The sequence below is a fragment of the Pithys albifrons genome, chromosome 6 (genome assembly GCF_047495875.1).
Source record: "Pithys albifrons albifrons isolate INPA30051 chromosome 6, PitAlb_v1, whole genome shotgun sequence".
Lineage (NCBI taxonomy): Eukaryota > Metazoa > Chordata > Aves > Passeriformes > Thamnophilidae > Pithys > Pithys albifrons.
Genome location: NC_092463.1, coordinates 10,039,465 through 10,067,280, shown reverse-complemented (window position 1 = coordinate 10,067,280; position 27,816 = coordinate 10,039,465). Strand labels below are relative to the sequence as shown.

General features: G+C 40.9%; 1 protein-coding gene across 1 annotated transcript in view; it reads left to right on the top strand.

Annotated features, from left to right (window-relative positions):
* Positions 1–19,250, top strand: part of KIF26A (kinesin family member 26A) — a 99,589-nt gene extending 80,339 nt beyond the window's left edge. The window contains exons 6-15 of the mRNA XM_071557413.1: positions 3,280–3,489; positions 5,445–5,538; positions 6,016–6,278; positions 6,529–6,712; positions 7,010–7,169; positions 8,501–8,663; positions 9,231–12,615; positions 16,032–16,222; positions 17,104–17,254; positions 17,793–19,250. Coding sequence (XP_071413514.1) covers positions 3,280–3,489; positions 5,445–5,538; positions 6,016–6,278; positions 6,529–6,712; positions 7,010–7,169; positions 8,501–8,663; positions 9,231–12,615; positions 16,032–16,222; positions 17,104–17,254; positions 17,793–17,968 — 4,977 coding nt within the window. The 3' untranslated portion in view covers positions 17,969–19,250. The remainder of the gene's footprint in view (positions 1–3,279; positions 3,490–5,444; positions 5,539–6,015; positions 6,279–6,528; positions 6,713–7,009; positions 7,170–8,500; positions 8,664–9,230; positions 12,616–16,031; positions 16,223–17,103; positions 17,255–17,792) is intronic.
* Positions 19,251–27,816: the final 8,566 nt, after the last annotated feature.

Below are 27,816 nucleotides of genomic sequence, written 5' to 3'. Positions count from 1 at the left end.
TATGTTTAGTGGGCAGGGAAACTAGAAGTGAAATCAGTGTTTCTCTGCTTGCAAATCTGCTTTTATACACAAAATATTAAAAGAGGAAATCTCTTAAGCTGCTTTTTTCTTCCCCCTGCCATTTGTCTTGAAAGCTCACTTCCACTGTAAAAATGAAGATGACCCTTGAGACCTGTTAAGTTTGGGATCTGATACATTATGGGAAGCTATTTTAGTATCTCTGCTTAGAGAGGTGGTCTTAAAAAGCTAAGTTGATACACGGGATTTTTCTGTGGGTGATGCCATCAGTGTTTAGGGGGAGCAACACCCTGATGGAGATAACTTGATGTTTAGGTCAGGAGCAAACCAATTTTCCTCTTACCTTAGCTCTGGCTGCTATAATCTAATAATAGGTGGAAGAAAGAACAGAAATGACTCTTTAGATAAGTGCTCTGAAAACAGCATATATTTTAAAATTCATTTTAATCAAGTGACCCTGGAGTGGGCCTTTGTACTTATATATATGTGTATATTTAGGGTTTGTTTCTGTTTTTTTGCCCCGAGGGAGGCTGTTTCTATGAGCACCTTGGTAGTGTGTCAAGGTTGAGCTAGCAGGCTAATACACAAAGCTGGCTTCATGCAGCTTTTATGGGGAAACAGCCTTGAGTATGTCACCTCTGATGCACTTTGCTTTTGAGGCAGCTGTTTCATTTATTCTAAGGTTTGCTTATTTTCTGGGACTGTATTTTCATATTCATATTACTGTGAAAGGGGAAAGAAAAGAAAGTGTTGGATCAGAGGCCTGCTTGAGTCAATAGGTGAAAGAATTTGCTGCTGCCTTTGGTGGAGCTTCCTTCAGTGCTTACGGGAAAGATTGGTTGTTTCTTAACCTCTTTGTTTGGAAAAAATGTTGGGGAAAAGGTTTTATAGCTGTTTTGTGGAAAATATTTTCTGTCAGGGTGCTTGAGCAATTGTGCAGGGATGCCTGTGTGCAGCTTAGCCTCCATAGAGAGGAGGACATAGAAAAATGGAACAGTTGAGAACTTAAATAAAATGTTCAAGTTAACTGCCCTCCCCAGATGATAAAGGCAGGGACAGTTCAGCGTGGTGCTTCTTGCTGCTCCCACCTGTCAGCTCTGGATTGCCCTGGCTTGGGCACTGTTTGTTGCCTGCATTTCCCACTCTGTGCTTTGCTGTAGTAGGTTTTCAGCCCTTGTTCCTCCTTTGCCAATATTTCTCTGGATGCAGGAGCAAAGGGGAAGTGATGACTGTAAAGTACAGTTTTTTGTAGACACAAAGAATGTGTCAGTGTAATAAGTGCACACCATTTTAATGACAAAACGTTCTCGAAACATAGTAAGTAGGAGTCAAATTGTTCTGGAAGATTTAGTGTTAAATTTAGCAAAAAAATTAGAGAAGTGGAGAATCATTCTTTATCAGAGATGTGTGTTTTCGAACTCAGCTTCCATATGCAATGTCCTGCTCAGGGCTAAAAGTGGGCCTGACTTGTAGGACTATAGAATTGTTTAGGTTGGAAATAGAGTCCAACTGTTAAGCCTGCACTGCCAAGCCTACCATCAAACCATGTCCCCAAGTGCCACATCCACACAGTCCTTTAACTACCTCCAGGAATGGTGTCTCTACCACTTCCCTGGGCAGCCTGTTCCAGGGCTTGACAACCCTTTCTGTGAAGAATATTTTTCTAATACTCAGGCTAAATCTCTTCTGTTGCCACTGAGGCCATTTCCTCTTGCTCTATCACTTGTTACTTGAGCAGAGATCAACCCCCACCTTGCTACAGTCTTTCAGGGAGTTATAGGCAGTGATAAGGTCCCCCAGAGCCTCCTTCTTTCCTGGCTGAACAGCCCCAGCTTTGTCAGCTGTTCCTCATAAGGCTTGTGCTGCAGACTCTTCACCAGCTCCATTGTCCTTCTCTGGACACAATCCAGCACCAAAATGTCTTTCTTGTAGTGAGAGGTACAAAACTGAACATAGGATTCAAGGTGTGGCCTTACCAGTACCTGGTGCTGACTCATCAGTAGGTGACTCTGCTTTGTGTTTGGAGGGTTCAGCTGTAAGATTTGGAGTGGAGTGGTTCCTTAATGTCACTCTCTTTCCAAATCAAGTGCAAGTGCTTTAATGGGAGTAGGTGTTTAGTGGGTCGGTAGCTGTGTTGCAGAAGATGAAGCTCCTGATGGCTGCTGTGGAATGTGCAAGTGTAAATTGGTCCAGCTGTGCCAGATGTAGTATAACACAGCCACGGGGGCTGTTCACGCAATGAAACTGGCCGGTTAACAGTGGTACTGTAAGAGTTGTCTGGTAGTTGGATAAGGAGACAATACTGTTGTTCAGTTTACTATTGAAACAATTTGGACTGGCCATGGAAAAAGTAGTTCTGGTCAAGCATTGCTTTTCTCTGAAGTTTGATCTGCTGTGCAGTTCAGAGTTGAAGTTGCTTCTGTAATGGTAATTTACTTCAATGCAAGGTGTATAAAACATGCTGGTACTGACCTTGGGAGCATTTAACAAGGATAAATTGCAGTAAGTGGGTGTGAGGAAGTATTTCACAGGTTTTTCAAGTACTAGTATGATTTTCAGGAAGCTTAAAAGAAGCAGGTGAGGAGCTGTTGCTGAACTTGCCTGAGACCCAGTCACTTGGCTCCTGTAAGCTGCTTGAGAAATAGCAGCTAACATGTCTGAGCTTTCTAAAAATATTGTCTTAAAAATCTATGTGTAGGATAGCATCGCTCGTAGTGGGGTTTTTTTCCCCATTAAATCTGCAACTAACCACCAAAGGCCCTAGCAATGACAGTATAAAGGCATCTGCCCGGGAAGGTTATAAGAAAAACACCTTTTTATTAGAATAATGCAAAAAAGCAACTGAAAGTTTCTAGATTTACTTCAAATACACGAGCTGTCTGAGTGTTTTTCAGACTGATTTTCAAAGTAGTATGTCCTTGTGGTCACATTGAGTACTTGAAAGGTAGAAGACCAGAATTTTCTTTTCTTTGGTGTGGTGTTACACCTACAGTGGATCATACCTGCAGATCAGACATGTATAAATTGAAATGGTAAAACCGGAACAGAATCAACTGAAGAGACAAAGTGCACCTTTCAAAGCTAGTTAGTTCAGTGAAGACCCCAGGCTGGAAAATCTGGCTGTTTTTGTCCCACAGTTGTTCTGACACACCTAAACATTGCAAACAAATGCATCATAGGAAGAAGAGTGGGTTTGGGAGGAATGCTTTGCATGTGTTTAGCTGGGAACTCAAATTGCTATTTTCTTCTGAATTCTTGCAGGTGAAAGTGATGGTAAGGATTTGTTCCTCTCAAGGAGCACATGAAACATCTGAATCCATGTCCTTCCTAAAGGTAGACCCACGAAAAAAACAAATCACATTTTATGATCCAGCAGCAAGTGGGCCTTCAAATGCAGGTCACAGAAGAGGTGTTGTTGCTGTCCCAAAGATGTTTGCCTTTGATGCAGTTTTCCCCCATGATGCTTCACAGGTACTGGAGTCATTTGCATAAACCTCCTGAGTATTCTCATGGCCACTGAATTTTATTGCCTGAAGAGTTTCTTCTGTTTCTTGGGAATTTTATTTAAATTATTTGCCTTAATGCCTGGAAAAAAAACATGGTAATTAATAGACAAGTGGGTAAATTCTTACATTTTCTGTTTAGTTGAGATGTAAAATTATGAAATAATAGCTGGGGAGATGGATTTGCTGACTGAATTACCTTCCTGCATTTTCTCTTGTTAGGGGAAGACACACAGCCAATTTGAAATTCAGTTTCTGTCTATTTGATGGCACTGAAATAAAGTCCTTCCCCATGGCTTTCAATGGGAAATGAACATGTGCTTAATGTTAAACTAAATGTTGTTAGGAGCAAAGATAAAACTAACCCCTTGGGATTGCTGTACTGAAACAGGGAGCCTTTATATTCTCTTCACCTTTTCCAGTTTGTTTATACTGTGTTTTTGAGTAATTATTTTATCCTGATGGTTGTGCTGATGGTGGTGCATGCCTTTCTTTTTGCCTGCAAAGGGGTGTGTTTGTACAGTAGTAGCCCCAGGCCTGAAATCCCCTACACCAGCAGGATGGCTGGTCTTTGAGAATATTTTGGTCTGCAGTGTATTCAGTATGGTCATACTCATAGACACCTGATATTTTCTTCTGGAAAAGAATCTTTGGTTCAGAAAGAAAGTCCTAGAACAACTTTTAAAAAGAACAAATTCAACAGCATATCAAGAACTATGCCAAGTTTGAACTGCTGAAAAATATTAGGGTGAAAGACACCACAAAGCATCCAAGATGAAAATTCTCTATTAATGTTGAGAAAATATGACAAGATCTACTTCATAATCCTACCCTCAGATCTTCTCCTAGGGTTTTGTTTAATTTTTTGGGTGCCATATTATACATTTGAAAATATCTGTTAAGTCTAGGTCCTACCCAGGCCCTAAAGATGGAGAATGATCTCCCCCACACAGCAGTGCCCAGAGCAATGGTAACCACATCCAAAGGCTTTTTTTTCCCATCCTGAATATGTTCAAACAGGGTCTTTGTGCAGAAATTTGCAACAGTGATCTCAACACTAGTCCAGAACTGGAAGTGAGTTTTTCCTTACTTGTGCTGTCAGCCATGCTGCAAGGTGGCTGGTCACAGACTGCTTCTCTGCTGGTTTTGGTACCAGTCCTTCAGGCTGTTGATCCCTGTTTTGGGCTGGCTTTTCAATTCCTTGTGGTGGACCTGTTGGGTGGCCTGTTGTGGTATTTCTGGGTGACGTTGGCCAGTGCAGGCATCGTTGCTGGAGGCAAACTTGCTGCCACACACTTGCAAACAGAACCTTATCATTTCACTGTAGTTACATATTTACACCAGCCCTCTCCCCTGCCCCCAGTTGCTGTGCTTAATAGATCATCATATTATGTATTTGAAACCTTCATTGATGTGGATAAACTGGTTTTAGCACATTTAAATATTTCAGCAAGTTCTCTTTATTGATGATGATGTTTCCCTTGGAAGAGGAAAATGTGATGCTATGAAATCTTATTCAGGGATCTTAATGCATTTTCTTCAGTATGGATGTCTTTTTAATTCCTGTGAGCACTCCTCAGTAGCTTAATTTCAGTGGAGTTGCTACTATTACTGAAAAGCCTTGGCTAAGCTATTATACCAGCAGGAAGCCTGGTTGGATAGCATTCAGTCTGCTACATTAGTCATAGAATCAATATTCCAAGAGAATAGGTTTAATAGAATTGAAAACTATTTTAGGCTGTAGTAGCATATTTTATTATTTTTTAAGATAGCATAGTTAGTAAAATAATAGGACTGATGCCATAAAAATGGGGAGAATATTGCACCTAAAAAATATTGAGTCATTCATTTCATTACAGAAGAATAGTAAAAACCATGGCAGTGTATGCTCTTTCTCTTATGTGTCTCCAATCTTTCTTTCAGGCTGAGGTATGCTCTGGAACAGTAGCAGAAGTAATCCAGTCTGTTGTGAATGGTGCAGATGGTTGCATATTTTGCTTTGGTCATGTCAAGCTTGGTGAGCTCCCAAATTCGTTACAGTTAATTACTATGTCAGTCTGGTAATTACATGCTGTCAGCTCCTGGAACAATAAACCTGGAGTATATGAATAGATTAGAATTTCTTTTTAATTAGCTTTGCAAACTTATCATGGTTTATTTCTACTCTGTGATTGTAAGTTTTAATTTGAAAAGGTAAAATGTGGCAGCAGATTAGCTTATTCAAGAGCAAGTTTATGTATGTGCATTGTGATGAAAATCAAAAGATCAGAGGTGTTTTTAACATTAATTTGCTGGGGGTCTTACTTACAAAAATTGCAAACCTAATTGAATAAATAGTAATAGATTAATAATTGCATACTTTGAATTTTTGCATCTGTTTTTTTCCCATTATCTGCAGCACATGGCATTATATGTAATGTGCAGTGGTGATATGAAGAGACACTGTCTTGTACAGGAAAGGTTCATTGTGTTAATGTTAGTCTTTTCATTTTAGGAAAATCTTTTACCATGATTGGGAAAGATAATTCCACACAAAGCCTTGGTATCATCCCCTGCGCAATTTCTTGGCTCTTCAAATTAATCAATGAACGTAAAGAAAAGACTGGAACTCGCTTCTCTATTAGAGTATCTGCTGTGGAGATCAGTGGCAAAGATGAAAACCTTAAGGATTTGTTAGCTGAAGTAGCCACTGGCAGCCTTCAGGATGGCCAGTCTCCTGGGGTTTATCTGAGAGAAGATCCAATATGTGGAACCCAGGTATAATGAATATCACAACACAGATTTTTCTGAGCCTGACTTTCTTCTACTTTTTATTTCTTTTTATCTGACAACAATTATGACAACTTTTAAGACAGTAAAAAAAATGCTTTTAATTTATAAGCCCTTATCCCATGGTGTATATATATTTGTTTCCTTTAGTGCCCTGGAGATTTAGCCAGTTCAGTAAAAAAATAATAATAAAAAAATGCTCCTGTGCTAATTAGTCATTTTCTTGTTTATATTCAAGCTTCAGAACCAAAGTGAGCTAAGGGCCCCGACAGCAGAGAAAGCTGCCTTTTTCCTTGATGCTGCAATTGCTGCCAGAAGCACCAGCAAACCTGAATGCGAGGAAGAAGATAGGAGGAATTCACACATGCTCTTTACTCTTCACATATACCAGTATCGCATGGAGAAGAGTGGCAAAGGAGGAAGTATGAGTCTTTTTACCATACTGTTTATTTTTAAATGATGTGGTTTTGGGTTAGTTTTAAGAATGTTTGGCAATAAACTTAACAAGAAAAAATCAAATGAACTCTCAAGCCAATTGAGTCACCTTTAACTTTCGTAGCTGTGGCCAGTATCTGGTTTCCTCACAATTAATATTTAATTTGGTCATTATCCCGTGCTATATTAATTATTTTCCCCATTTGAATACATTTTGAGTACCAGCTTTGGCTTGAGTCCATGAAAGAACATGATGTAAACTGTTTGTCCCCTTTTTGTTTCAGTGTCTGGAGGACGCAGTCGTTTGCATCTCATTGATCTAGGGAGCTGTGAAAAAGTGCTGAGCAAGAGCCGAGATGGAGGAGGCTCTCTGTGTTTGTCTCTCTCTGCCCTGGGCAATGTAATTTTGGCCTTAATTAATGGTGCTAAGCATGTGCCATATAAGTAAGTGAATTCTTGTCTGCATTAGCTTAAATTTGTGGCTGGTGTTACCTGAGAAATGAATTGCATCAACAATTTACTCTTTACCTAAGACCCTGTTAAATGAAATTCTGCCAGAGAGGCATCTGTCTTCTCCTAAGGTCACTTCTATATCACAGATACATGTACCTATTCATCTACCAGTCCACATGTACATACACACAGGTTTTTAAAAGTTACAAAGTAACATGAAATTCTTAGTTACATGGCCAAAAAAATATATGCTTATTGGTATATACTGAAGAGGGTGAAATGTTGGAGATAGTTTGGTTGTTGAAAAAAACAGAGGGGGGGAAAAAAGGTCAAACACACCCATTCAGAGACCAGCTTAAAGACAACAGCGACGTTGTCAATACCCTTACCAGAACTTGGCCTTCAGTCTTGAAATTTAATTGCTGCTTGTCTTCATGCATTATAACTTTGTGCTCTTGTTATCAATCATGTCATTTCACATATTTTTCTAGTGATGCATCTCAAACAGGTGTTGTTTCTTTTGGTATCAGGCAGAAAGATATTTTACTTGGGCTAGTTGTTAGGTTTGTCTATGGAGTAGAGGATAGATAGGTTAGAGTGGGGAAGGGCAGATCCTACTGTGGTTTAGTGAGCAGACATGACAATAGTTTCCTCATGCTGGACCAGCTCAGGGAGGCAGTAGGAAGCAGCCTCCAGGGAGCCCTTGGGAGAGATGTCTTGGAGACCAGTAAAGGGCAAAATGTCTTCTGTCTTGTCAGCTTTGCTGTCCATGGTGGAAGATTTGTATCACCAGGAGAGCCTTCAAAGATAGGTTCAGCTTCCCATTTGCTATGTCATTGCAGACCACAGGTGGCAGAATGGAAAGTAGATTAGCTGGGGTGACACTTACATTTCTGGTATCTAACATTGTTTAGAGAGTTCTTACCATTTCTACTGACTTATTTTTCTCTTATTATCAAAATTGTTTGCATAGAGCTCACAGAGGTACTAAGTCTAAAAATACAGCACTCATAAACTTTTGTGGGTGATATGGGCTAAACCTGAGATAAGTAGTTATCAACAGATTTACAGTTTTCTAAGTAAAAAATAAAATGGCTTATCATACTGTAAATAAACAGGCAGATCAATTAAAATATCGATATCCTTGTATGTGTACATTTAGACACATTTTAAGTGCAGTCAGTAATAAGAGCATATTTCCTGTCTACCTGTATCATACATGCACATATCCTATAAAAGTGAAAGGACAGTTTGTAGTGTAAAATTCTGCAAAACAAGATTGTTATTTTTTTATCATCCTGGTGTTCTCGTTTGTTGCACAGGGACAACAAGTTGACAATGTTGTTGAGGGAATCACTTGGGAACATCAACTGCAGAACTACTATGATTGCGCATATTTCTGACTCCCCAGCCAATTATGCAGAAACTCTCACCACCATTCAGCTTGCATCACGAATCCATCGAATGAGAAAGAAGAAATCCAAGGTTGGTTCACTAACAAGCAGAAATTAATTCATTTGAAAATGAGTTTCCCTAACCTCTCGGTAGGGGAACGTGGGATTTTGTGATGGTAAGAAGTAATGCAAAATGCATAAAGGCTCAGGAGAGGAACTGATAAATGAATTGGCACTGAGCCATTGTCCTGCCCCCAATCCTTAATCCTGAAATTCCCTTCTTTTTGTTTCAAACACGTATTCTTTCTTGGCTTACATGTGGAACTATCTCAAAAGCTTTTATTTGTATTAATTAAAAATCAATAAAAAGGAACAGAAAACTGTTGAAGAGAAAGTCAATGCATAATATTTAATGGAAATTATCTGAAAACATGATTGTTGTATAACTCCTAATACAGTAAAATCTGTGTAGCATGACCTTGTTATTGTACTTCACTCTCCACTCTAATAATTTCCCACTAGATGTAGTCGTGACATTATACACAAAGCACAGAGTATATAACAAACTTGATCTTTTAATCAATTACATGTACATATATATATACACACTTACTTATAAATTAATATTAATAACTTTTCCTGTATTGATCATTTGCAGTATGCATCCAGCTCTTCTGGAGGAGAGAGTTCATGTGAAGAAGGACATGTCCGGAGACCGCCCCATTTGCGACCATTCCACCCACGAACTGTTGCCCTTGACCCTGACCTTCCTGTCTTGAATATATCCAGTGATCCTGATTATTCCTCCAGCAGTGAACAGTCCTGTGATACTGTCATCTATGTTGGTCCCAATGGCGCAGCTTTGTCTGACAGGGAATTGACGGATAATGAAGGTCCTCCAGAGTTTGTTCCTATAATCCCGTCCCTAAATAAAAAGAGAAATAAAGACAATTCTGCGGTTGGTAGGAGTTCTGACAAGGACCATTTTAAATGCAACACTTTTGCTGAACTGCAAGAAAGGCTAGAGTGCATTGATGGAAGTGAGGAGCCCATGAAATTTGCTTGTGGAGAAATCTCTGTTGGGTCCAACGGTAGTCCTGTTCCTGGAGGTACAGAAAATGCACAGTCTAAGCTGATAAAGGAAAAAATATCCTCTCCTTCTGGAGGATTTAGGAAACCAATTCCTCAAGAAGCTGCATCTCCCAAAAAAGGACATAATCTTCCCTTTCAGTCTGTTGCACCAAGGGGTGACAATGGCAACTGTCAAGAAAGTAGCACACCTCACTTGAAAGCAGAGGTTTCCAAGCTACAGAACAGAGCTGATAACAAAATAATAGACTCTGTACTGGAGGGAGAGAGAGAGACAATCACTGATTCCCTGCAGTCCTCAAGGTGTAGCCCTTCAAGAAATCCAGAGCAGAATAAGGCCCCAGCTGAATGTGCCCTTAAGGAAAAATCACTGTACATGAAGAGGCCCTTGCCAAGCCCAGCACCTCCCCCTCCACAGCAGAAAGAGCACTCACCGGGCTCCAAAGTCGAGAACTTGGAGCTGGACAACAGCAATGCAGTTCGGACTCCTCCTGTGGGAATGAGCAAACAGATTGGGAACAACCCTGAGCAAAACCCTGTAGGAAGCACATTTCTGGTTGGTAGCAACACCCAGAATCAGTCAGGTGCAATAGAGGTACACAGCTTCAGGTCAGCGTTCAGAGGGAAATGCTTTGATCGGGATATACTGACCACTACAGTGACTTTGCAGCAGCCTGTTGAGCTGAATGGAGAGGATGAGCTTGTTTTCACGGTGGTGGAAGAGCTGTCTATTAGTGGAATTATGGATAATGGGAGACCTTCCAGTATCATTAGCTTTAACAGTGACTGCTCCCTTCAGGCCCTTGCATCGGGTTCAAGGCCGGTCAGTATTATCAGCAGCATAAATGATGAGTTTGATGCTTATACCTCACAGGAGACTTCTACTGGTGTAAATATTGATATTGTTGTGCCCTTTGCTAAGGATTCTTTTACCAGCAGCAGACGTTCCTCCATCAGTTCATGGCTTAGTGAAGTCAGCATCTGTACAGTTGAAAGTGATGGAGCTCAGTCTAGTGACAGTTTTGTTGCACAGACATCTTACAACTGTAATAAGTCCGAGGAACCCTTCAACTTGGATTCATCCCACTTATGTGTCCCCCTGAAAAGCGCTCTGAATGACAGTGGATTTTGCTTCTCTGAACTGGAGAGTGAGAGCTTGAGTTCCAGCAAGCTGTCCTCAGGCATCAGCAAAAGCCCTCAAACCTCTGAAACTACCAAAGCATCCCAGATAAAAAGTGCTTTTTGTGTTACTGATCAGCCTGTAAAAATTAAATTTAGTCATTCTCGTGATATGCCTGTGATAGAAACAATACATTCTAGTCTTCCTAGGAAAATGAAAACTACCTCTTCTCCAATCCACAATAATACTGTCCTCAGCTATAAAGAGCTGCAGAATCCACATGGCATTTTTGAAGATCCTTGGCTATTACGCACCGATTATCAGTTGGAAGCAAAACCCGCAGACTCACTGCTGTCTCCAAAATCTCACACATTTGGTACTGAGAAGCAGCCGGAAAAAGCTGCCCAGTATTTTGGCACAGCATCTAGGCCAATGAAGTCACAGACTATGCTCACCTGTTCGCAGAGGGTTGTGGATGGTTGTGAAATGGCCTGCAAGTCCTCCAGTGGAGCTGCAAAGAAGTCAGAAGTTGTGATGAAGATGCCACAGCTCAAGCGAGGTGCCACTACACTTGGAGTGATGTCAATGCCACATGCTAACAGTACTTTGTCAGAGTCTGTGACCCGAGGGAATTCGGATGCTCCCTTGGCCACTGGCAGCTTGAAATCGTCACTGGGAAAGAAGAACACCCCACAGAAATCAACCATATTGCCCAGAACAGGCGGGCCAACACCTCCAACACCTCCTGTACGTAAGTCAAGCCTGGAGCAGAAACCTATTGGTCTGGGTAATGGTGGAGGAAAATCCTCTGGCCTGGACTTTGCCAGAGCTGCTACACCAAAGGCAGAAGATGAAGCAGATTTGCGGTTGAAAGCTGGATCTTACTTTAGTGAAAGTGCCAGCAGCAAAATGAACCTAAAGGGTGACCACTCTTTGCCCAAGATGACATCCAGCTTAAAGGTGAAGGCATCAAAGAGTGAAACTGTACACCGGTATGGGAGCCACATGTCTCTGGAGAGGTGTGACAGCCTGACATCAGTTGGATCCAAAGCAAGTGTGGCAAGAGAGAGTGGGAGCATCAGCAACAGCCGGGCAGGGCGCTCTGTCCCCAGGCTGGGGGTCCCCTCTGCTGCTTCCAGCATGGGTTTGCCTCTGCCCTTCACTGCTCCTGCACCTGGTAAAAACAGCCAGGCAAAACCCACAGCTAACCAGAAGGTGCAAGCTAATGGGAATAAAAACCGGGGCCTCTCTGCCAGCGGGTCGAAATCTCTGAGCTCCTCTGTGAAGTCCCTGGCACAGCCTGCAGGAAAGGGCTCTGGCATAGCCCCTGGTGGGAAGGCAGCCCCCCGTTCTGTGCAGCCTGTCAGTGGCAAACCTGGCCGAGGGACCATTATGGGGACCAAGCAGGCCATGAGGGCAGCCAACAGCCGTGTGAATGAGCTGGTGTCAGGTGGCTCTGCCAAGGTGGGCCACTTCCGAGGCTCCACTGACTCTGACAGTGGCAATGACAGTGGTATTAACCTCAGCGATGAGAAGTCACAAATTCCGGTGCTGCCATCTCCATACAGCAAGATCACGGCACCACGGCGGCCACAGCGCTACAGCAGTGGGCACGGCAGCGACAACAGCAGTGTCCTGAGTGGGGAGCTGCCACCAGCCATGGGGAGGACAGCTCTCTTCTACCACAGTGGGGGCAGCAGTGGCTATGAGAGCATGATTCGGGACAGTGAGGCCACTGGCAGTGCCTCCTCGGCACATGACTCCATGAGCGAGAGTGGAATGTCATCGCCGGGTCGGATGAGGAGCCTTAAATCTCCCAAGAAACGATCAACAGGTAAGAAATGAAGAAGCAGGTGTCCAGGTGTCTGCTGGTGCTCTGCTGCATCCCTGGGGTTGGAGACATTTTGTGGCGTCTCTTACGAAGAGGGAGAGGAGGTTTGGAGGGAACTCAAAGCAGGGAGGTGAACTGACTGCATCTACTTGTGTGTGCATGTGTATTGCTGTGACAGCAGCTACTTATCATTTATTTCACTTCAAAGCTGCAGGTGTGAGACAGGTGCTGTGGTGGAGAGGGCAGGAGAGGTGTGGGGTGCCCCGGGGTACCGGCAGCCTCCCTACGAGGGAGGAGGCAGCAGATGGCTGCCGGCAGATGGGGGACATTCCTTCCTCCCTCAGCAAGGCTGACAGTGAGCACAGTGCAAGGATGGCCCAAAACAGGAGAATTGGGAAAAGTGAGGGTGCTGGGTCAGTGTTGATGAGTTTTTGTGAGGATCAAGTGATCCTGGAAGACTGGTGAGAGAAAGGCAGTGAGGAAAGGAGGAGGTTTGCTGTTAGGCATCTGTGAGGGAATGTCAGTGAGACAGGCTGGGACTGCAGTGTGGAAACTGAGGAATAGGCCTTGAGGGGAGAAGAGTGTTTATGAATGACTGAGGGTTGCTGAATGTGCCTTAGATTACCCAAAGATAAGGCTTAGGGGCAGAGCAGCAGGAGGGCGTGTGTGTGTAAGATGCAGTGACTTTTAGGTTAATGCTACCAGCTGATTGCAAAATGAAGTGTATTGCACTGTAATAGTATTTATATAAAGAAATTTTGGTGTGTATATGTTGATACTCTAAGCAGAAGGGATCTGACTGTGGGAATTACTCAAAGAGGAAACCTGCTCACTTACTGTGTCTGACCACAGCTTGCAGAGCCAGGTCCCCTTTCCTTCTCTCTGGTGCCTTTCCTTATTGCTTTTGTAGGTGGTGCTCATGTAAGTGCCATTATAGTTGAATGTATTTGTAGCCAGGTTCAAAATCAGGCTCATATAATCGCTGTTACGTTATTCATTTTTACTGATTCAGGGTGAGAATCTGTGGCAATTGGTGCCATGTAGCTGATGACCAGCAGCCTCCTTCAGCAACCTGAGCATACTGATTGTTGGAAATTTAATAGAACTTACATCAGTAATGCACTGAATCTGAACTTTCGGTTGGAAAGTGGTAATTATTGCAATCCCCGTAGGTACCCATGGTGCTCAGTTCTGGCAGTAAAAACATATGAGTGAAGCTGATGTAGATCTCATGGAGCTTTCTGGTCAAGGCTACTGAGTTGCTTCAGCAGGTGATGAATCATTCTGGAAACTTAGTGCAAGGCGTGCTGCAGTTCTCTTTCCATAGCATGTCAACCTCTTAAACCTTTCCTACAAATCAATATTAACAGCTGTATAAGTTGCACGCATATTGAGAAGGCATTTCCCACTGATGGATTTGTATTTGTTTTTGCCCCAGGAAATGCTTATAAGGTCTTTAAAAATGGCAAACTATTTCTTTTTCCAGTCATAATTGCTCTATATCAGTAAATTATGTATTACTTTTTTGGAGTGCTGTAGACTTTGAGAAAATAATGTGGTTTATACATGAAATGAGGTTTGCTAGGAAGTGCATAAAATATTTCTTATGAGAAGTGTTTGATTCAGACCCATTCATGTCCTAAAATAATTGTAATCTTCGTACATTGTTGGAGACTCTTGGAAGAGCTTATGTTGCTGCAAACTGTGCTGGAGTCATACAGTCTTCTGCATTTAAGGACTCCCATATATGCCACTGTAAACCTTGTTCCCTTATCCTTTAACCTCATCCTTGAAGAAATGATGTTGACCCTGGCTTGTACAGTGGAAGTATATGAAGTTTGCCTGCTTATTGCAGATGTTTAACGGCATTTGTTTTGTGTCCCCTTCAGAAGGATCTTGCTGTCACCAAAGTGGTTACAGGATCAGAGTTCCAGTATGTGGTTTCATCTGACAGGACGATAGTGGTGTTTCAAGCTAAATGAATTGGGGTGTGAGAATGAAGATCAGGTGGTGTAGAAGTAGAGTCAAGTCTTCCTCTTTTGAAAACATACCTGTTTTGTTCATTTTACTTAGAAATTAGCAAGGATTCAATTAAGAATGGGGCATGTTTTTCTTAAGAACATGTAAAACAGGTAACTCTTCAGATATCAGTGGAGGTATGTTGCTTTGAGGGTACGTGCTGGGATTTTGTCATCTTTTCATGTTGAAGTTCATGGCAGGGCTTACCTTACAGCCTTAACTTGCACTTATCTCTCCTGAAGAGTCTCAGTCCAGAAGTTATTTTGGCAGCACTGTACTCTGAGCAGTGTCCTTTCCTCTGTTGATGTGCTCTCTTTTGTAAGAGCAGAAGAAATAAGACTCCTTACCTCTGAGTTTATTTTTTTAATTAAGAGGAGGAACTTAAGTACTAAATGTATTGTCACCAGTCACTCCAAGCCTGTTTATACGTGCTGCTACTGTGTGCCATTTCACCTTGTTTCTGGTGGCCTTCAGCCCTCCTTTACCTAGGGATTGAACTGCAACCTTGTGCTCTGCATGTGCTCATCCTTGACATAAGTACCATAAAGGTCAACCTTTTACAGGATGATGAGAGACTTATAATCACAAAAAAATGCTGGACACTGAAGTGCTAACTCTTGTAATTAAAAGTATCGGTGTTTTTGAAGGACATAACTCAGTCTCTGCTTCATGAAACTTGAGACCTAACAGATCATGGTGGCAGTATGATGTTTCTTGGTAAATCTGAGAGTGCTTTTATTGAGGCCTGGCAGAAGTGGTGAGTTTTGTCATGCACTGAATTTGAGTGCTGGTGCAAAATGATGTCTCAACATTAGAGGTGGCTCAAGTTGCAGATTGAGTGGTTGATACCTTCTAAATGCCTCTCAATCCCACAAAAGTACTGAAAACTGCTGGTATTTAGCACCCTAAAATATCAGTAGTAGTTTTGGAGGGACCTGTTCGATCTTTGTGAAGAGGCTGTACCATGGGAGGGATCTTAGCCTTTCTTGGCTTTAACTGGAGGAGCACGAGACTTCCAAATACATCTGCCATTATCAGTATTGGATTGCTTACTACCTCATTGTCTTTGCAAGGTAGTGAACACCATTGCAGTATGAAAAATATGAAAAATCAATTCAGGCAAAATAGTTTTGCAAGGAGAGAATAAAGAACTGATGTTCAGACATCTGCTTTGGGAGGGGAACTGCTGTTGCTCCCATCTGTGAACCAAGTGAAACATACTTTGTCAAGGCAGTAACTCAATTAGCAGCCTGAGGGTATTTTACTAAAAGGAAAAGATCAAGAAAAGTGTTTCTTTCTGAGTATCCTGAGAACGTAGATCTTTCTTTAATTCACTGCAGTTTGTTCTGCAGTGTGTTAGTCTCCTAGAGTCTGAGGAATGCTTGTTTTCTGTATTTTAGGTCTCCAGCGTCGTAGACTGATTCCTGCTCCACTGCCAGATGCTGCCTCCTTAGGAAGAAAACCCAGTGTCACTGGCCAGTGGGTTGATCTACCACCTTTGCCAGGCACTTTAAAAGAGCCATTTGAAATTAAAGTTTATGAGATTGATGATGTGGAACGATTACAGCGACACAGACAAGAGGAAACTGAGGTCAGCGCATATTTTACAACAACTGTGGACAACTTAAATTACAATATACAGACATAGTCCTTGCTTGAATGCCAGAATGGTGTTCAGAAAATTGATTGCAATTAAAGTACTATAATTGTTAATTTTACAATTCATATGTTGGGGTACTCTTAACACAGAAAATGAAAATGATGACTGTCTAAAATTAATTGTGTCTAACATGAATGATGGTGTAAATGGAAGTTACCAATGAATACATTATGAGAAGACTTCATAATCTTAGCCTGACTGATGAAACCTTACAGGCTCCCTCAACAATAGGGTCATTAACTCTTTATGTAGATGACAGAATTCTATTAGATCAGGGATACACTGAGTTTAATTTACTTGTAATTGGAAAACACTTCAGCTAATTCTATTCTGGAGACCAGAATTCTATGTTCTACTGATGCCTTTTTCCCATTTTTTTTCATAATAGCCTTTCCAGGATGTTGAGAAGGTAGGAATGCTTTTAAGAAAATAAGAATTAATCTGTTTTAGTATTAACTGTAACTCGAATATTATCATTAGGCTTTTTTATCATTTTCACTTCTGGAAAAAATATTTATCTACAAACAGTGGTAATTTCAGAATGTATTAAGAGACATTTGCCAATTTAGAGAAGGGAACCAATGCTCAGATGATGTAGCTGGCTATTCCTTTACATTAGAATCCGTTAATGTAAACTTCAAATAAAAAGACACCCAAAAAGCCCTAAAAACCCTACAAAAACCCCACAAGCAAACAAAACAACCCACCTGCTAACTCTTACAAGTAATGATCTGAGAGCAACTTGTGTCAGACTGTTGCAGGTCAGCTCACAACAGGAAAATTCATGGAATGGTCTTTCTGTGTCTTAAAAGGGTCTGATGTATTTCCATACCAAATTGAAAATACTAGAAAGGCGCCAGCAGCGAATAAAAGAAGTAAAGGCAAAGCACGAATTTTTGAAGGAAGAGTTGGAAGAGACAAAGTGCAGGTTGATGATGGATCCAAATAAGTGGAAAGAAGACTGTAAGTATTTTGCAAAAACAGCACTATGATCAGCATCTAACAGGTTTTCAGCATGTCAGCAGTGCCACTGAAAAACTTAAGCACTTGCTAAGATATTTTGCTGAATTGAACCCTAAATTGAGCTCATTCGCTAAATTGAGCCCCATGACTAAATCTGTGTTTCTCTAATATGGGATTTGAAAACCAATCCCTCCAAACCAACTGGAAGACAGCTTCAAAACAGTGCAGAGATACACTATGATGCTTGTTAATATTAAATATTTATATAATCTTTTATTATCCTTCTTTCCAAAGAAGGAAAAAGTTGTTTCCATGTCTATATTTGAGCTGGGAAACTGAGGCATGAGATTTGTTCACAAACTGAGGACTGTGCTTATCTGGAGCCTCAAGGTAGAGTTTTGCATCTGCTGAACCATGTAATAAAAACGTCTTAGTTCTAGAGAAATTAAATTTTGCTCTACATTATTGTATCCCTTACGGTGGAACTATGTTTTGCAATGAGCTGTTTCTCTTACTCTGTAATTTTTTTCTCTGACAGTCGAAGTGGATCCTGATCTTGATAAGGAGTCACAGGAGTACCTGGAGGCACTGGAACAAGTGACAGAAGAACTGGAACAGTGTGTTAATCTGTGCAAGTCACATATCATGATAGTGACGTGTTTTGATATTGGAATAACAGATGCGCAAGAAGGAGTAAGGGAAGTGGAGGTTTGAAGAGAGGTTTTTCAAGGGACTGAAGGAAGTGAAGCTGGGTCATCCGACATGAAGAAGTAAAGACATAAAGTAGCTGGGAAGTGAAGGAGGAAAGGTGAAGACTAAAAAGCAACAATGAATGTTGTAAGAGAAAGAAACTGAGGGATGAGAATGTTCATAAATCATTTGGTGCCTCAATGTGACCTGAGCTGTACAAAGATAAAAGTAGGATCAACTATTGCTTCTACCAGAGCTAAGTGAAGAAATTTAGTACAAACCAAGATGTTAATTAACAAACAAACAAACATACAATGAAAGTGCCTTTAAAGTTAATTTGATTTTCACTTTTGTATTTGGTGCTAGAATTAAAGCCAGCAAACCTAAGCAGACCACAAAATGTATTCCTATGAAATATTTTATACTGTATAGTGTATTTATGACTATATGTAAAAAACAAACAACATTGTAGCAAAAGCAATAAGTAAATTATGTTTTCGTACCTGAACTTGCCTTCTTGTTTCATAGAAAAGCTGTTTTATGTAGCAGAATTAAAATTGTATTATAATTGTTTTCTTGGTTAGGGTTCAAGATATTTTTATGAACATTTATCTATTGAAAAGGAGTATTATGACATTTTGAGATGATTGTTTTACCTTCAGGTTTTGTATTATTACTTTTTCAGATCAAAATAAATGTTTGTTTTCCATTTTATATATACATATATAGATATATATTAACTGCTTACCTACTTCCTTGGTTACTAACCTCACTTTTCATAGACCTGGTCTTTTTGGAGTCGCAAACTTAGTGTGAGGAAGTCTACAAAGGGCACTGTGGTTTGTTTTGGTTTTCTTTTTTCCTCTTTGACTGCAGGAATTGAGAATTATGTTTATTACCAAAACCATAAAACAAACAAAAAAAGGAGCAAAATGTTTTTGTAAATGTTAAGTTAGGTCCATATTTTTATATAGTTTTGACTATAAATATAGCATTTGCATTTTGAACTTTTAAGACAAATAGTATATCTTTTTACAGTTTTTCTAAGGAAGGCAAACCCTCAGGATCAAGTTTATACATGCTGCATGAGATTTGTGCTTTTTTGAAGGAGGCCACTTAAGTGTGGAAATATTGATAAATTGTTGCCAAACAAATACTTTTGAAAAGGTTTAATAGTGTACGTAATGCCACATTTCATAATGAATCATATTTTCTAATCATCTTCCTTTTTATGGTTTTTTCAAATCCTTTGTATAAATATGTATTATAACAGCTTGCTTCAGTTTTTATCTGTGAATAAAAGATTGTTATAACTATTGTTATGAGTGCTTTTTTGCTATGTATGAGATTTGAATGTTCAGAAGAGAGAGGACAGTCTGTGGCACACTGTATTAAATGTCATATTACATTGTCTCTTTGGCCAAGAGATATGTAAGTGGGAACAGAATTCTGACATTAGTCATCATAAACTAATCAGGAAAGAGAGACAAAACACCAAAGAATAAAATAAATATGGATTATGCTGCTTATATTCTTTTAGCACTTCACAGAAGAGAGACCTGTAATTCACATACTTGTTTTCCCCAATGAGAATAAGCAATTAAAATGGGTCTAAAAAGACAAGAAAACTAGGAACTGGAATCAAACCCTGGGCTCTGTAGGTCCATCATGGCAAACAACTACATTAATTTCTCTGTGACACTGCTGTATTAGACAGTAGTTATGCCTTTCCCTCAACTCACTGGTGCTGGCTGGAGTCAGTACAGGCAAGGTTAATGTAAAGCTAATGCTTCCACCTGCAGTGATTTTTGCAGCCATTTGGCCAAACAGCCCATAATGTGTGAAATTTCCCCCTCCCTCTTTTTGTCTCCTTGTGTAGCCATAACAGCATGGCATCCATGCTCGGAATTTTTTTACCCTCACAAGAGGCCTGTTAGGAGAGTATAAAGTCCTACCTCCTCATTCTGCAGCTGAAGAAGGGGGAGAGTCAGAACAAGTGTTTGATGCTTAAATGTCTTTGTGACTTTACATGGGTTACAAAGGATGCCTTGCTCTACCTCTCTGATTTATGCCTGGAAAAGAGTGCACCTTGTTTGCTTACTGACATTTGGCACTGTGTTGGGTTGTACACAAGGGAATATGGCATCTAGAATTTCTAGAGGATCCTCCTGCTAATACCCTTGAATACCAGATATATTTATTAACTTGTAAATCCCAGCTATATTTACTTCTCTGTGCAGAAAGTCACAGTTCTTCCAAAGATAGAATCAAAACCATGTAGCGATTCAATACATTGTAAATTTTTTTCAGAACAAGGATCAGATAAATAAATACAATCAAAAGAAAAAAAGGAGCAGCATGCTGAGGAAAAAATATTTATTAGCAAAAGGTAAAACCTCCACAAACATGAGAACAAAAGGAGAATGTATTCATGGGGACCTCTGCACTTGGTGTTACGTTCTGCACTGGTGCCGTTACACGGTCCTCTGGAGATGCACATCTTAATGGTGCTGCAACACGATGAGTTGACCTGTGCTACCTCTGAGCTCTGACACAGCAAGGCTGGGTGTGGGAAAACGAATAACGTATGAAGAATGGAAAAAATATTGTCAGCAGTGGATGGGTGAGGATCGAGAGGAACCAGAGCCGAAGGCAATAGGGATGGACAGTGGACTTGAAGCTCTGCAAATTTGAGTGTTGGATGTTGTGGAAGATTTTGTATGCGTTTTTGGTTCTGTATCCCCTCCCCCGCAGTTTTCACTCCCCGTGTTCATTCCCCTCCTGTGTTTCCCCCCCATTCAGCCCCAGTCCCTGAGTTCCTATTGGTCTGTTCTCCTGTAATTTGATGAGTGTTTCCCCATTGGCTAGCCGGTTGTCAGTTATCCACTCTGCCCTGGCTGTCAACCAATCATGTCCAAGTTCCAAATCCCTCCCCTCAGACTTCCTTTCTCTTTCTAAGACCCTGTTCTTATGGGATGTTTAATCATAGAATCATAGAATCGATTGGGTTGGAAAAGACCTCCAAGATCATCGAGTCCAACCCTTGGTCCAACTCTAGTCCATTTACTAGATCATGGCACCCAGCGCCACGTCCAATCTGTGTTTAAAAATCTCTAGAGATGGTGAATCCACCACCTCTCTGGGCAGCCCATTCCAATGCCTGATTACTCTCTCTGTAAAGAATTTTTTTCTGATATCCAACTTAAATTTCCCCTGGCAGAGCTTAAGCCCGTGCCCCCTTGTCCTATTGCTGAGTGCCTGGGAGAAGAGACCAACCCCCACCTGGCTATAACTTCCCTTCAGGTAGTTATAGACAGTGATTTAATGGTTGCCGACACACTGTCACCCAATCCCCTTTAAGTTTCCACCCAGTTCCAAGTACCTCCCCTAACCGACCCTTTATAGGTTGGCTCTTTCTTTAATAAAGTGTTTATTTGTTCACCCTCTTGCTGAGTGTGGAGGGTGTCTTTGGGAGCCATCTCCCCTCAGTCGGCGACCATTAGCTGGGCACACAGTCTTTTTCAAGCTAACCTGTAATGCCCTGTTGAATGGACACAAGAGATTTTATTTCTTTTACTTATTTGACAGCCATTTCATCCTCTCCTTGGAGGTCTTTGTTGTTTCTCCCCCACCCTGGCAATATTATCATCCTCTGAAATAAAAATCAAGCTACAAATGATCCAGCCCAATTTTCATAAACCTGACAATTTGTTTTAATATTCCCCTATATAGTGTTTGCTGATCGGACTTGTGCTCTTTGATACTGTCTCCTTATTTCTAACTATGGTTATGTTTGCCGCAAAGAAGCAAATGAGACATTTCAGGACTGCTTAGTTCCACATCAATGTGGCAATAGTTTGCTTATTAAATGCATTTAGCCTCTGGCTTAGTGACACAAAACAAGCCTTAGATGCAAAATAAGGTGAGGCACTGATGGATGAAATACAGAGTCTTCCCTATGCAAATGCTGTTCTTTTTGGTAGTTGTAGGTAGTAAATTATCTTTCATACCTCAAGGGCTCAGGTAATACTTCTTTCTTTTAGGTAACTTTTGCAGTTCTGTCCAGTTAAAACTTATACAAATATATGCTTAGCTTATTATTCAAGTCTATTTTGCAAAAGGCTTAATTATATCAGGTTACAAATGATAACTTCATAATTAGGCTGGGTGCTTTATTTCATTCCTTTTCTATTGAAGTGTAAAGATTTGAAATAGCCATTAATTTGCACACTTAAAAACCTGATTTTGTTGAGTTTTTTATGGTGTCAAATAAAACTTTAGAAACTCATTGGCTTTGGAGAACTGCTTGAATTACTTTTGGCAGGCATAGTTCATACTAGAATACTTTCTCCCTGGCTTGCAGGTCTTCCTATGAAATCCCTCACCTCCTCCTAGCTGGTGCAACCCTTTTTAAGTCCCTTGATGGCCCAGTTGACCAAGCAGCTCACATCACACTTATTTTGCAACAACAGGAAAAAAATGTATTGGCAGCTGCTGGGTTTTTTTGGTGGTGTTTTTTTTTTAAACCAATGCAATGGCTACTCAAAGCCTACAAATTAAATTTCAAGGACATAAATTCCTTTTTCCTCAAACCCCACCTCTCACAGGTTTCACAAACCAGAAGACCAGAGTTGATCTTGCCTGTGTATGAGGGACAAGGAGAGGAGAGGTTCTTGCATGGTCAGGCATATTTCAGGAGATGAAATATGGACTGGAAGAGAAACCAAATGAGAAAGCAGGACTCTTATCTGGTGACCAGGGACTCAAGAAAGTGAGGAGAAACTACTGGACATGGCTTCCAGGCTTACTTCTGCCTTTCCCATCCAATGGTCATGGTTGAATACATAAAGCTACTCCTGGGAGATGGGATTTTAACTTACTTGTACATCAGAGAGGACATTGATACATTGATAAAAGTGTTTGGAATAGCAGTTACTACAAACACAGATTCCATATAGTGAAATCAGATGCTCTGTAGAAAAAAAACACTTGTTTAATGTATATGCAAACCCTTTTTCCATACTGCTTGTGATCTAACCCATTCCAGCTAAGGGAGTTCTACTAAACTGTAACTGCAGTATTGAAACATCAGTACTAAAAGAGAATGCAATAGAAATATGAGATTATTTGTTCTTTTCTCAGCATACAGAATGTGTTTAATTTATTTCTATTTCAAGATGCCCATGTATTCTGTTTCTAGTTATAAAAACGTTTTCCAATCACTTGCGTTTTATTTTTAAAGTTATGTGTGGAACATAACTCCACAGGCAGCTGTTCTGTAGTGTGGCTATAGGCAGGGTTTAAGGCAAAAATGTTAGCTATAAGATGACTTCTGTATCAGATGTCCAAGCTGGTAAAAGTGGACACAAATTAAAAAATGGTGCCATATTTGGGCCCCAGTTCACTAGAGCACTTAGGCACCTGTTTAAGCAAGCAAGTAGATCTGGTTTGCATACAGCAAAACACTACAATTTTGGTTTATATCCCATTGACTTGGATTTTTTTTTGCTCCAGGGCTTCAGATGGTGTAAATTGCTTTAGCAGTGGTTCAGCAGAGCTGACTTTCAGCAGATGAAAATATTTTACTTATCAGTGGTATTTGGAAGAAAGAATAGTTCTGTTGATGTGCAATGATATCACAAGTGCAAATTAGAAAGAAGAAACTGCCTCCCAGGCTGCTGCTGTATGTAGCATTTTATGTCTTCATGCAGCGTTTGACTTGAAGAAATATGTTTGTGGAATATATAGAATAAGACATAACCTTTGACAGTGTAGGTGTGTGGAGAGATTTATTATCAGACCTGAGGGGACCTGCCTGATGACAGGGTGTGTTTGGCATGACTGTAACCTTACAGCAGCTTACAGAGGAGCCAAACACACCAGGAAGGCCATTGCTTCGCTTGTTTCCCTTTCCCAGAGTCTTCCCACAGGAGAGGGTGGATGGGACAGCTGAAGCAAGGCAGGAGGAGGGGAATATTTCAGAGCAACCTACATGGGACTCCATGTGATGCACACTTCTTCAGTGGCCTGAAGAAGTTTATATGTCTTTGTATGTCTTTTGCTTCTGATTGTTGCATTCAGCTTGAGGCAGGTAGGGTATGGTGTGGTATGGTATATTCTGTGACCGCCATGTGAGAGGGAAGGGCGGGTGTCACTTGACTACATCTCACATGGGGATGGACAGCAAAAACATGCTCTTACAGCAGACACAAGTTAAAATTTCTGCCATCTCTCCACTGCATCAACACTTACTCAGTAGCATCATTCATTTTCTACACTTTTATATTAATAAATTCTACTGAGAATAGGACCTCTCAAATCTTGGTGTTAGGAAGGTGTCTCTGAGTCATTTTTTGTTTGTTTGATTTGTCTTCCAAGTGGACAACTCAGTCCCTGGAATGAACAAATACAACTTCATTGTGCTAAGGTTTTGCTTCATTTATTTCTTTAATGTAAACATTTCTGTAGAAGTTTCCTATGAGGTGTGGTAAAGGAAGGCAGCAGTGCACACTGTGCTGCCTGAGCTCCCTGGGGTGGCTGAAGGAGCTTGTCCCAACTTTTGAAAGACTGGATTTTGGAGCTTTGCTTTTGACTTTAACAGGAGAAGCACTAGATCACTAGTTAAGTCTTAGCACCCCTGGTATTAAAGTATTATTAGATGATCTTCAGTTCCAAGGCAGGGAAAATACAGGTCTATGCCTTCTTGTTATCTGGCTCTTCCAGCCAGTGGACTGCCTGAGATTTTAGCCTTCAGAGTGTCAGGGACCTAATCAGGCTGTGAAGCTCCTGCCATGGCTCACGTGACTGTGTCTAAAGCACATTTTAATTGATCTGACCTTGTATAGGAAATACCTTTGGAGTCCTCGTGTGCCGCTCACTGGGAGGTAGGCATAGTGCTTCAGGGCACAGGCAGTAGAGAAATAAGCAGACATTTTAGAGTTTGGCCTTTGACTGGAAAAACTGATTTTCAAATATTGGCTCACTGGGACCTTTCCCTGTGCCTGTAACCACGACCCTCCATTTGTCAGCACCTTGCACAGATACACTTGTGAATGCTGCTTGTTTTGAAGGGTGCCACTCATTTTGTTGTACATTACCATTTAAATGAGTTACATTTGTACCTAAAGGCTTCAGTCTCATGGGGCTAAGTGCTGTACAAACACAATTTTTTAGCCTAAATAGACAGGGTATAAGGGGGAAGGACAAAGTGCACTACTGTGTTTCCCTACAAATGGAGTACATAACAGTTCTTAAGAATATGTCTCTCACAATGTCCTTTGCTGAGTACATAACAAAACCTTCAGCCGCAGCAGCTGAAACCCTGCAGACCCAATGGGATGCCATTTTCAGACTGCCCAGTTTTCAAAGTGAAGATAATATTATTTACTTATGCCACAGGAAATGAGGGAAAGTTTTGTTTCAGCTTTTGGGGAGAGAAACAGAGGAAGGAAAATGTAGTAATGTGTACAAATACATCCAATAATGGAAGAAAATGTCAATACATGGACCATGCATTTCTTTGCAAAACCTGTACACTCTGGACGAGCACAAAGGAATAGAGAAGACTTAGGGCAACCTTGTGCTGATCCCCTGCTTATATCTTTGGTCACATTCATGCTCAGCCTCACACCAACCAATCATTTACAAACCACCTATGTACAGTTTTGAAGTAGCAATTTTTAAAAACACTCCTGTAAACACAGAGTTTCCCTGTTTTCTCCTTTTCCCATTTAACTGTGCAGTTTTATGTAATACTTTTCATTAACTGTTGAGTATTGACATTAAGTTGTGATAATTACTAAATCCATATTCAAAAGCTGGAGCTTCACCCTGCTAGGATTTTTTATTTTTTTTTAGGCAACTATTGAAAGAATGCATATGCACCACATATACGTACCCCAAAGAATTCCAGCAAGACAGATTCCAGTTGCATGGGATTTCTGTACATAATATCCAATAGGCTGCTGAGGGAAATGTTGAATGTGGGAACCAACTATTTTTCTTGGTTTCAGAGCTTATTGTATTGCCTTATTTCTTGACTCTTTGGAAAAAACCAAAATTCAGGCTAAGGACTGGTATATTCTTGGGTGCCCTGAAGCTCTCTTCAAAGGTTCCATGACTTTGGAAAAATTCTCTTCTCCAGTCTGGATGTTGACGTTACTTCATGGGGTTGTCCTTGATAGACAGCTGACCCTTTGCTGCTAAAAGAGTAGCAAAGTATTAAACTTCAATGGCAAATCTAATTTATTTTCCCTTTAAGATCAGAACTAGGGAAGATATTCTGATTAACTCTGTAATGAAGGACTTCCGGATATACTGACAACACACTGACTGGTTTAACATTACAACTAAACACCCCTTTTCAGGGGTTTAAATTGTAAATACAGGATTGAAAGTTTTTGTAGAATTGGACCATCTGTGGTTCTTATGATATGGATGTGCTGTTTGAATCACTCTTGTGATAAGATCAGTTGATATAGTAGATAGGCATGCATATGTTGGGAATATGGACAGGAACCTTGTCTGCTTATGCACCAAGCATGCAGCTGTGCACTCCTTGTCCTCTAAGGCCTTCCCCCATTAACAGTGTTAATAATGAGGCTGAAAATGAGCACAGCAGTCTGACAGCACCATATAGAAACAAATCAGGAACGTTCGGAAATGCTAGTGCCCTGCCTTCCCTGGCAAGGGCCCCTCTCTGCTCTTTGCATATATGCAGCTAGTTAATAGTTTTCCAGCTATGGTGACTGAGGTGTAGGGCTGTTCATGGCACTCAAGGACCCATGCAAGTTGTTGCATGCATTTCAAGTGGCTTCCACTGTGTTGCTATTTACACAGAGCTCCCGACACTTTGGAAGGGGTGATTTAACTGTAAGCCTCCCACAGCAACATGCTGCACAGGCAGTAGTTCTGCTGTTTGTATGGAAGTTCAAAATGTGGCAATACTTCAACAAAGCCAGTGTGGCTCTGGGTTTACAAGGGTGTTGCATCAGCCTTGCCTTTGTTGTGTTATCATCTTATCAGAGGAGTTTTGCCAGCCTGCAGTGGGTTGGCACATACTCTTCTAAGGAACCTGTACCTGCTTTGCATTTCTGAAGTGCACCCACTTAGGCTGGGGAGAAGGTCAGTGCCTGACTGAGCAGCTGTACTGGCTGACAGAAGTATCTGTGGCAACCAGACTATAATTCAAATTCTCCTGCTAGTTCCCAGTCTTTTAGCAGCGTCTATTTTAGCAGCGTCACAGACATCAGTGCCAGCACAGCAGGACTCTGTGGGTCACCTGAAACCTTCCAGTTTTTGTCATTACTGCACTGCCATTGCCATTTCTTGTCCCTTGAGTTTTAAACCATATAATGTCAAGATGAGATTGTTAGCATTTACATGCATCAAGTGATGCTCACTCCCATTGCCCAGAGGGATGTGAGACTGGTGAAGAAATAACAGATTTCCTTGTGCATTTGCAACAAGGAGTGAAAAGGCTGTAGTCTATTTGCACGCAAAGAGGGGAGTGGTGACCATGTGGAAGGAATCAGCCTTGTACTTCAGCCAGCTAAGTGACGACTTGACAGCCCTGGCAGTATGCTGGTGACTCACCACACCTATCAATCCAACAAGAGCTGGAGATTTTCTTTGTATAAAAAGAAATTGCTCTTTTAATTTGCTTTATGTTGATTTTTGCCTCCTCTAAGATGCATGATGAACCAAGCACAGTGGTAAGATGTTTTATACCTTAGCAAACAAGTTCCCCCATCCCCCCCCCCCATTTTGTCCAAACCTGAACTTGTCCAGTTTGCTTTTTATATGGGTGTTTCAGACATGTTCTGACTGCATCATAAAGTGACAATAAGAAAACTGCAGAAGACTACAACAGA